At 37.0% G+C, this 11,204-nt stretch overlaps 1 protein-coding gene across 1 annotated transcript; it reads left to right on the plus strand.

Annotated features, from left to right (window-relative positions):
- The first annotated feature begins 9,005 nt into the window (after positions 1-9,005).
- Positions 9,006-10,866, plus strand: LOC109163800 (suppressor protein SRP40-like). The gene is made up of 2 exons (XM_019312505.1): positions 9,006-9,928; positions 10,818-10,866. Exons 1-2 carry the CDS (start codon positions 9,006-9,008, stop codon positions 10,864-10,866), a joined length of 972 nt encoding a protein of 323 aa, XP_019168050.1.
- Positions 10,867-11,204: the final 338 nt, after the last annotated feature.

An 11,204-nucleotide genomic window follows, 5' to 3' on the forward strand; every position in this document is an offset into this window, starting at 1 on the left:
TAGACTATCAACTAACAAAATCATCCTATGGTATTTTTGTGAATATATTATATTGTATGCCTTAAAATTGTTCAATAAATGTATGTTTATTGGTCAAATGGAACACACTAAGTTATAACTTCAGAGTTTGATATTAAAACTTGAGAATGCTATCCTATTAAAACTTGTGAAGAATGGACTATAATTTTGATGAAACAAAACATATTTCCATCTTCATCTATGTGAAACGTAAAAATCTTGGAAATGAAAAAGAAAGTGTCAAATAGACACACAATTAGTGTTTGATCAGATTGTGATTCTTTTACTGTAGTTCAAAAATTAATAATGCAAAATATTGACATAAAAAAAAATTCTCAAAAGATTTACTTTCGAAATTAGTCCCTCGACTATTGAAGTAATATGCAAAATGGTCCCTTAAGTATTGAAATAATTCAAAATTATCCTTGAATTTAATAGACATTTAATGATTTTCTAACGGGAGAACTAAATTAGGAACAAAATCAATAATCAAATGACCAAAATAGTTAACTTTTAAAGTTAAAAATAAAATTAAGTAAATGTGTATAGTTGAGGGACCAAAGCATGTATTAACTCTAAAAAGTACTTATATGGTAACTGATATTTAACCCAAAAAAATTAATAAATTTAACCGTGCTAATGTCTTGGCTTCTTAGGATTAGAAAATATAAACCCTAAACTTGTTGCTTAGCTTATTTAGGATTCGGATAAGAGTGATTGATAGCTATAGATTGACGTGCATCATATCAAGGGTTTGATCCTTCTCTCAAATACTGTCCATCGAATCATTGAGCTAAGTCTATGCGGGCAAAGATTTGATCCTTGACTTTGGGTATGGAGTAGTCTTAAATTTCTAGGCCAGCTGTCCCACCCAAAAGATATGCCTACAATTCAGCAAGGAGATTAGTCACTATGTTCGACGGTGGAAACCCTGGGTACACCTAAAAAAATCATATCATGAAAACATAAACATTGTTTAACTTCTTTTTTTCTTTTGTTTTTTTTTTTCTATAAGTAATCGCAGTTTCGCCAAACTAATTTTAAATCCACAGGATCCCGCCCCTAAAACCACTATGTAGGTAAATCGCGAGTCCTACTTTTCATGTACGCACAAGGGATCCAATCCAGATCGCGCAATCAACCCACTAGTCAGATCCTAGTCATCATGTGCACAAACATTATTACATGGACCATGGTCCATAAAACTATGTAGACCATAAATAAAAAGTACATTTTTAATATGCTAAAATTACATTATTTATTAAAAAAACATTATTTGAGTACTGAAAGTACATTATTTTATATACTAACTTTTCAAGTGGCATAATCATACAAAACAATTAGAACCGTAAAAGAAATGTGTTTAAAGGCAAGCAAGCTCAAGTAATCCTCAACCCTATATTAGCCATTGGCATTAACCATTTAACGATCATATCAGATTGTATTGCTATTTAAGCGGGGAATGACACATAATCCCTAAATAATCGTCCAATCATAAATTGTTGTTGTAATCTCTATCCCAATACCCTCCAAGACCATCTATATAATGCATTGCTCAACTCCATTTTCGTCAAGCCAACGTCGAGGAAACATTATCTAGCTTGGAAGGGCACACTCTTTAATAATATATTTGTACCCTTTCTTGCCAATCAATCTATTCCCCAATAACATGGGTTCTTTAACAAATAATGTTATGGTTTCCCTTATGAATATTGGCACTCTTTTATGTTTCCTCTCGATGGTTTCACCATCCACAGCCTCTCCTTTAAACCTCACCCTCATCCAAAGAGCCTGCAACAATACCTTCGACCACGAGTTCTGCATCAACCACCTCTCGAAAGAGCCCCTAGTTGCGTCGGCATCATCTCAAGAGTCGATGGCCGCCGCAATCGCCGAGTCGGGATTGGCCAACGCGGAGGGGATGCGCAAGTACGCGGCGAACAAGGTCGCGAGGAGTCCTGCCGTGAAGACGGCGTATGCCGAGTGCGCAAGGCTCTTGGACAGCACGGCCTTGCAACTCAGGATGGCCGCCAACATCCTTAAACACCCCGCGGCGTTGTCCGAGATGGGCGCCAGCGAAGACGCTAGCTTATCGCTTATGACCTCCATCGGGGTGTATGGAAAAGCTTGGAACCGTCGGGGTTGAGGACCAATATGTAAAGACATCGGGTAAGCAGGTGACGGTTTACAGTGTCGCGGCGGACTCCATTTTGACCGACCTGAACAAGTTCAATATCAACTAATTCCATCTTTTCATCATATATATGGATTGAGGTTGAACGTTGGTACATTCTTGTAATCCATGTACATAAAAGTGCTGTGAAATTATGAATGGAAATTAATACCGCTTGTTCACTCCGACACTCTTGCCTTGCCTGCAAATATGCTTGCAAAAATGAACAATGAATTGAACCTTCCTCGTATGTCTTTCAAATGTGACTTTATTGGTGGGCCTGAGAATTGATGTATGAAGTCAATCTGTAGGACCATTTTAAGACACTCAAAAGTAAAAAATATTACATATGAGACTGAAACACTGTTCTTTATGGTTATGATCATGTGCTATTCATTTAGGTGATTTCGAGAATAATTTGGATTTTAACAAAAAAGTTTGCTACATTATATAAATAAATCATAAAAATACTTTTTATCTTAATTGGGTTTTTAAAAATTTTTTGGGGAAAAAGTACAAGACCATTGGACTCGAATAAGCTTCAAATTGATCTATAAATCTTTAAAAAAGTGCAATTGAAATTGATCTATAAATCTTAAAAAAAGTGCAATTGACATTTTAGCAGGTTAACAACAAGTTTATCCTGATTAGGAGGTTGCTGGTAAATCCTCTTCCGCCTCACTCCCTTACTCCCTCACACCCTTTTTTCCTTTTCTTCAATTTTGGACCACATTCAGCTTGCTCTTCAGCATGGGTTTCTAAAGAATCTGAACTATCAACAACATTCCTGGCAGAGTATATTATAAGATTCTTTTATTTCCGGTGGGTACATTCTATTGCAAAATAACTTCGAGATCAAGCTATATTCTAATTTTTTATTTTTTTTGTCAAATGCTTAGTAGGATAATAAAAATAATAAAATAAAAATAAAAAATATAATGGCATCCTAATCAGCATAAATTTGTTGTTAACCTACAAAAATGCTAATTGCACTTTTTTTCTAGGTTCAATTTGGAGCTTATTCGAGTTCGGTGGCTTAGTTGTACCTTTTCTCTCTCTCTGATGTTATAATCTCTTGATTGAATTCGATGGATGCAAAATGAATTTTTAATCCTAAGTTATTTGTAAAAGTAATTAATTAATTATTTTCACTAGAACACTAGAAAATGTTGAGAACTGGTTCCCCGTGTTGCACTAGTACAGATATGCACATCCGCTACCCTTGTAATGAGTCATTCGCTACCCTTGTACAAGAGTAGCAGATACCCTTGTACAAGGGTAGCAGATGTGGGGGACGCTGAAAGTCGTGATCTTTCCGCTACCCTTTTACAAGAGTAGCGGAAAGTTGAGCATCCGCTACCCTTTTTAATAAAGAAGGGTAGCGGATATTTTTTTTAAAGCATCTGCTACCCTTCTTTAAATAGAAGGGTAGCGAATAATATTAATTTATTATTATTTTTTTTAAAGCATCCGCTACCTTTCTTTTGTAATATTCTTATTGCTGTTGAGATCGGCCATTTCTTGAATAGGAAGCAGTGTGGTAAGGCCGGTTGGGGGGCCCTGAAATTAGATATAGCTAAGGCATATGATATGATGGAGTGATCATTCCTGAGAGGTATGATGAGGGCTCTTAGTTTTGCTAACAGATGGATTGATTTGATAATTTTGTGTGTATTTACTGTCTCTTATAATGTTCTGGTTAATGGTTCGATAGGAGGGGTGGTGACGCCAACTAGGGGACTTAAGCAATGAGATCCTCTCTCCCATACCTATTTATTATATTTGCTGAGGGGTTGTCATTATTGTTACAGAGGGCGCAGACACAGGGGTTAATCCATGGCTACAGAGTGGCTAGGAGAGCCCTTGCGGTTTCCCATTTATTTTTTCAGATGATAGCCTTTTATTTTTTAAAGCAAGTACTCAGGAAGCAGGGGTGATTAAACTGTGTTTAGATTCATATGAGCTGTTATCCGGTCAATCTATTAACTATCATAAGTCCAGTGTTTGTTTCAGTAAAAATACAAATGTTGACGACAGAGGGGCAGTGGTTGTGGCTTTGGGAGTTGCTGAGGCGTGTGATTTTGGAAAATATTTAGGCTTCCCTTCTTTTATTGGAAGAAATAAGAATGACAAGGTGATGAGATATAAAGCGAGTCTGTAGCCTAAGGGTTCACGCAGAAACCCATAATCAAGTATACTCTCCCATGATGAATATCATTAAAAGTTTTGCTACATAATTGGCAGAATAATAAATTTAGATATGAAGCTTATGAAAATTATGACCTAGAAATTATGGGTCATTAGACACTAATGTTTATATGAAAATCCTTGATGGATTTATAATTCTCAAAAAATGAAAGAGAATAAATATCACAACACGTTTGTTGTTAAAGTACAATTGCTTTTCAAAAATGAAAGAAAATAAATATCACAACACATTTGTTGTTGAAGTACAATTGCTTTACTCAAACTTAAAATAGTGAAGCAATTGATTGAGTAATTTCCTCTTAAAATAGGAAATTATAGAAATGAATATGTACCATTAGGTACTTATTAAGGGGCTTATTAGAGATGGAGAATCAAGTATTACATCGACCTGTAGATCGAGCATTTCCTTAAAAGGAATTTTACATTCTATTTAGTCTATGTCCAAATAATCTCTCGAAGTAGATAAGATCCATTTTTACCTAAAAGGATACTTCAGGACCAGAAGTCCGCTGCTTCAAAACGTCATTTTTTGAATACCTTTTCTTTGAGACCGAAAATTCCCAAATTCGCGTATTTTTTGTAAAGAGTGATTTGGTGATTCTCCTAGAAAGAAAAGGAAATGATGTTAAATAATATCCATTAATATCCTTAGGGTATAAAATATGTCTTTCGAGAAGTCATTTAAATATTGGCATTCTGTTAAATGCCATGACTTGGATTGATATATTATAAATCAATTTAAGCTTTAAAGCATATTAAGTCTAAAGAATAATACTTGTTCTTATAGATGTACTTTGTACATTTTCATCTCATCATTACTCTACTATGCTCTCTCTTGGTTATAACGACTGTTAAGTTATGAGATGGGATCAGGAATAGCAAGTCAAGGTACAAATATTCATATTGATGCTTTTTGACATGAAGTCATCATACTTGGACAAATGAACGTATATGGGTTTCATGATATAAACTCTAGAAGAGTGATCAAATATTTGTCCAGAAGATTTGCTCCAGTGACAAGTTAGCAAATGTACACCTACAAAATATGCATAAGATTGATATGCGTAGGTAAAGAAAATTATTATATTTAGGGGTAGCAACAAAATATAAACTATAAATAATTTTTATTGGTCCAGATGATCATGAGAAAATATGATAAAATCTAATGACAATCTTGAAGATTGTGTCATATCCTTTGATAAATTCTAATGACAATCCTGAAGATTGTACCATGTCCCTTCTCTTTTGAAACAATGATTTTACTTTAAACAATTTAGAATTTGAAGATCATTATCTTCAGGGGGAGACGAGAAGTACATTCACTCGAGTCATCTTGTAGGTTGATCAATCCTATAGATTGGGTCTTAAAAGGACTAATAGTTGCACTTTTTGCAGCGTGTATATTCATAATTCACTCGAATCAATCCTGTAGATTGGGTCTTAAAAGGACTAATGATTATAATTTTTGTAGCATATACATACCATGTACTCTTTTCCTCACTAGGTTTTTCCCAATGGGTTTTTCTAGTGTGGTTTTTAACGAGGCACGAGTATGATATATTAATTGGGGTGTCGCAAATATATAAATACTTAAATAGACGAACCCCGAAATCCTGAAGATTATGCCCTGAAGGCTTATGGTTGTACTCTTTTACCCTTAACTAAGTTTTCCCACGAGATTTTATTAAGTTAAGGTTTTTAATGAGGCAACTCGTACCATATATGATTCTGCAAATATCATGTACTATTTTCTTCAACTAGGTTTTTCCGACGTGGTTTTCCTAGTGAAGTTTTTAACGAGGCATGAATGTAATTAAATATACTATCGGTATACCTTGTACTCTTTTCTTGTTTAGGTTTTTCCCACAGGGTTTTCCTAGCAAGTTTTTAACGAGGGAAGATTGGGGCTAAATAATGTCCAAGGGGGATTGTTATAAATATATATTTAGTGGACATTATTGTGTGTAACAAATGTAACGGCTTTATCATTATTGTATCATTATTATCTTTGTATATATATATATATACATGGGTTGTTGACATGAAGGGGTGACTTTTGGTTGGTTAATGAAAAACTCTCTTCTTTTTTCTCTATCTCTATTTTTCTCTGTTCTCTACACTATCAATTTCATGTCCATTCTATTGTTTGCGAGTTCACGGTTTAGGAGCTAATGACCAACGGGCACAAACAACATTACAACATAAATGTGTTTATATGTCACGTGAATCGAACCAAAAAAGACCATTTGATTTTTTAATAATAATAATAATGATGATGAAGTAAATCCAAACTCCTAATTACAAAATTCTTAATTGTAGACCAATACCGCTTGTTCACTCCGACACTCTTTGCCTCGCCAGCAAATATGCTTGCAAAAATGAACAATGAACCTTCCACGCGAGCCTGGGAATTGATGTATGAAGTCAATATGTAGGATCTTAACTGGATTTTTAAAATTTTTTTGGGGAAACGGTACAAATAGGTCATTGAATTCGAATAACTTTCAAATTGATCTATAAATCTTAAAAAAAGTGCAATTGACATTTTTAACAGGTTAACAATAAGTTTACGCTGATTAGGAGGTCAACGGTAAATCCTCTTCCGCCTTACTCCATCACACCCTTTTTTTCATTTTCTCCAACTAGTATTTGCACTCGTGCGATGCACGGAATGGATTTTGTTACGAACACTTGTATTTGGATTTTGATGATACCAATTTAACCTAGAAAGTAGACCCCTAACCGATATTATTTTCAATCGCCGCTTTCATCCTAGACGAAAGTTGCCATAACACACATGTAATTCGTGTTAAGCTAGTCAAACACACGAAGACGAGTTATGCTTAGTTGTTAGGGTTATCAAGACGAAAGAAGACACGAAGCGTGACGCAATTGCAACGAGAGTTAACCAGGAGTTGTCACTGAGCATGAAAGGACAGTCTTATTGATGACAATCCTTCTCATCAATAGCAAGAAGAATGTCTCCACTGTCTGACTTGATAACATCCTAGGAACAAAAGGACCTCAACTTGTGGGACACGCATACCAAGGAGCATTAAATGAAGATGTACTATTTCCTAAAGCTAAAGGACAAAACCCTAAGTCTCTCCATGCCATCAATGGCTACAAGGTACAACCTCATTAATGGAGCATTTAATGCGGGAAGCTCCCCGGTCCTTACCCAGTGGACAATAGGTTTAAAAATTCATCTCCTTCCAACGGATGAATTTTTCCTCACCTATATAAACCCACCTTCACCAACTAAGAAGGTGCTAGTTCTTATCACTCGATCTATCTATAAGCAAAAGCTCTTATACGCTCTCAGTTCTCTCAAGCTTTTGTGAACCAGTGTTAAGGTGCAAAGATATTTGAAGAAGCTCATTGATACTCATCTTACACCTTAAAGAAGTCTTGCAACTTGTACGAAGCAATCATTCCTCATCAGTCAAGACTTCATCACGTTGGAGAAATCAAAAATCTTTTTCTACCAACCTCAACTCTGAAGAAGACGTTGATAGAGGCGGAGTAAACTCGCGGAGTTGAAAAACCTACGAAGGCTGTCCGGCTTAGTGATCAAGGAAGTCTTTGTGTAATTGTATTAACGAGTGATAGTGCAATCCTTCCATAAGTTGTGGAAGAAGAGTGGAGTAGGCAAAGTTGGCCGAACCACTATAAAAACTCTCGTCTCCTTATCTTCCCATTTACTTTATTTATTTCCTACATCATATCATCATCTCTCACGAAATTTTCCTTAACAACGACAATCCGTGCAAAGCAAGTAAACGAATTTAACATTTTCGCTGGGCCAAAACACCGAAAGGTTGTTTTTAGGGCAAAACACGAAAAGAGTCTATTCACCCCCCCCCCCCCCCCCCACCTCTAGACTCTCGCTACAACTCTATCGGGACCAACAAGTGGTATCAGAGCTAAATACCTTGAACGGTAAAGGCTTTGCAGTTACTGCATGGTAGATCCCTTATCAAATCTCTGAAACCTTGCATATTTTCAGCTTTGCACAATTTTTTATTTTTTTTTTGCAAAATGGAAAAGGATCATGCTAACCGCTCTAAGCAGCTTGCTTTTAGCCTCTCTAAATTTGATGACTAGAAGATAAGAATGCAGGCCCTCCTCTACACTATACATGACGAGATGTGGGACGTCATAACAACTGGACCAATCACAGTCATGATGGCAAACACACAAGCCGCAGCTTAAAGGAGCCGGTGCTGAGCAGATGATACCGAAGCCAAAAGATCAATATAACTCGGAAGAAAAGACAAGGGCAAATCTGGACAATGTAGCACGAAACATCCTCTACAACTCCCTTGACGATTCCTTGTTCCCAGAGTCCCAAAATGCAAGAATGCCATGGAAATATGGAACGTTCTGATGAATCTAGGAGAAGGTGATGAACAGGAGAAAGACAACAAACTGACTATGGCTATGAAGAAGTTTGAAGACTTCAAAATGTTGCCAAATCAAATGATCATGGACATGGAACTGAGGTTCACCAGACTCATGGGAGATCTGTCAGATCTCGGGAAGGAACTGACTGAAAAAAGAAAAGAATTTGAAGATTCTTCGTGGTCTGCCAAAGTCTTGGGAAATGAAGGTCATTGCAATGAGAGACAACCGAGACATGAAAACGACTAGCACAGCCAAGATCTTCAGTGATCTTAAGGCGTACGAGTTTGAACATGAACCGAAAGATGTCGAAGAATCAGAAACGAGAAATGTATCTCTCGTGGCCAACCAACAATCAACAACATCTAACAGGTCAAAATCTAACTCTTGTGAATTTCTATCTGATGAACAGTATGCCCTATTTGTTAGGAAGATGAAGAGGTTCATGAGGAAGAACAACTTTCAAGACTCACATCGTTCGGGCCACCGAAAGCAATACGAAAGTTCACCTCAAACCTCAAAGCTAGAAACTTCAGACTCGCAATTGCTGTGCTACAACTGTCGGAAACCAGGACACTTCAAGGCCAACTGTCCTCACCCAATAGTAAGCAAACATCAAGACAGCAACACTACCAAAAGTCCATCCAAGGAGACTGGAGAAAAATACAAAAGAAATGACAAGCCGGAATCATCAAGCTCCAAAAGCGAAAGAAGAAGAAAGGCTATGGTAGTGAACGAAACTCCTGACACTGTTGAGACCGAAAGCAGTTCCTCAAGCTCGAGTTCAGACGACGAAAGCACTGAAGAAGAAAAAAGACTGTTATGCCTGTTCAGCCAAGAATCAGAAGATCTATGCCTTATGGCTGACGAGGATGAGGTAAATTCTCAATCATCTTCTTGTTATTCAGAAGAGTCTAGTTCTGTGGGGAGTCAAACTTCCAATGAATCTGTTACCGAAATGATGAGGAGGTTCAAAGTGATCAAAAGCACATACTCCAAGCTTAAGGAGGAGAACTCTCGGCTCATGATTAGCTACAATGCGCTAAGGCAAGTTCGAGTTGAGAACATAATTCTTACCATTGCTAAAGAGCAACTTGAGAAAAATGTTCTCGCTCTAAAGGAGCAGTGCACAGCAAGAGAAAAGAGAGAGCAAGAACTGCTTGAAGTCTTGGATAAATTCAATAATTCGTCCAATTTAATGGACCGAATGATGAATGAATCTAGACTACCCGGGGAAAGAACAGGAATTGGTTTTGACCCCAGCTCCTCTTCACAAGTCAGTTTGAACAAATCCACGAATGCTTATTCTCACGAAAGCTTTCAAGCTGCATTTGTTCAAGGTCCAACCCAGGTGTCTGAGCCAATGAAGAAAGTTAATAATGATGCCACACCACAATCAACAATCCTACCGAAAGGAAAGGCTGTACAACGAATTGTGGATCCTCGAAATGAAAAATCTTACAAAGGCAATCCTAGACAACAATATGTCAAAAGGAATGGACCAAATGGCAATAGACAAAATCTAAACCATAAGAAAGGTCAGCCTTATAAGAATATTCAATCAAGGAATAGGCCGAATGTTGACCAGAGGCAATATCGTCCTAAATCAACACGAAAGAATCCTGACCAAGGAACCCCGAGAAATGGACGAGTCAGACAAACTGAAAGATCCTTCAAAAGATCTATTTATGGCAATGGATGGACTGGGCCATCAGAGGAAGATTGGTTTGATTATCCAGAACCTCTTTCTAAAGCTGAACTTCAGAAAATTCATCTGCGTAAACAAACCAATCATCTCAAGTATTATGAAAATCCTCCTCAAGAATATTTTCACGAGAGATATAATGCTAGAACCTTTTCCAAAATCCACTATGATTACCGCACATCTAATGGATATAGAGGACCAAGGATGAGTCGTGGATGCTCTAGGTTGATGTGGGTTCCAAAGTTGACCTCTAACCCTCAAGGACCCGAAGCTCAAGGGTTACCTAAAAACATATAATCTTTGTTGCAGGACAAACAAGTCATATGGTATGTCGATAGTTGATGCTCAAGACATATGACTGGTGACAGAACAATGTTGAGCAACTTCAAAGAAGTAGATGGACCTAAAGTCATATTTGGAGGAGAAAATAGTGGCAAGACTCGTGGAAAAGGAGACATCATCAAACAGGGAATAACCATACAAGATGTATCATATATTGATGGACTAAAGTTCAATCTCCTAAGCACAAGCCAATTTTGCGACAAAGGCTACAAAGTCGAATTCTCCAAAAACGAGTGCAAAATCGTGAACACGAAGGACGGCAAAACCGCATTAACTGGTCAACGAAAGAAAAACCTGTACGTAATCTCGTGGAATTCTTCTAATGCTAACGTTTGTTTTGTAGCTAAAAGCAAT

The sequence above is a fragment of the Ipomoea nil genome, unplaced genomic scaffold, assembly GCF_001879475.1.
Source record: "Ipomoea nil cultivar Tokyo-kokei standard unplaced genomic scaffold, Asagao_1.1 scaffold3043, whole genome shotgun sequence".
Classification (NCBI taxonomy): Eukaryota; Viridiplantae; Streptophyta; class Magnoliopsida; order Solanales; family Convolvulaceae; genus Ipomoea; species Ipomoea nil.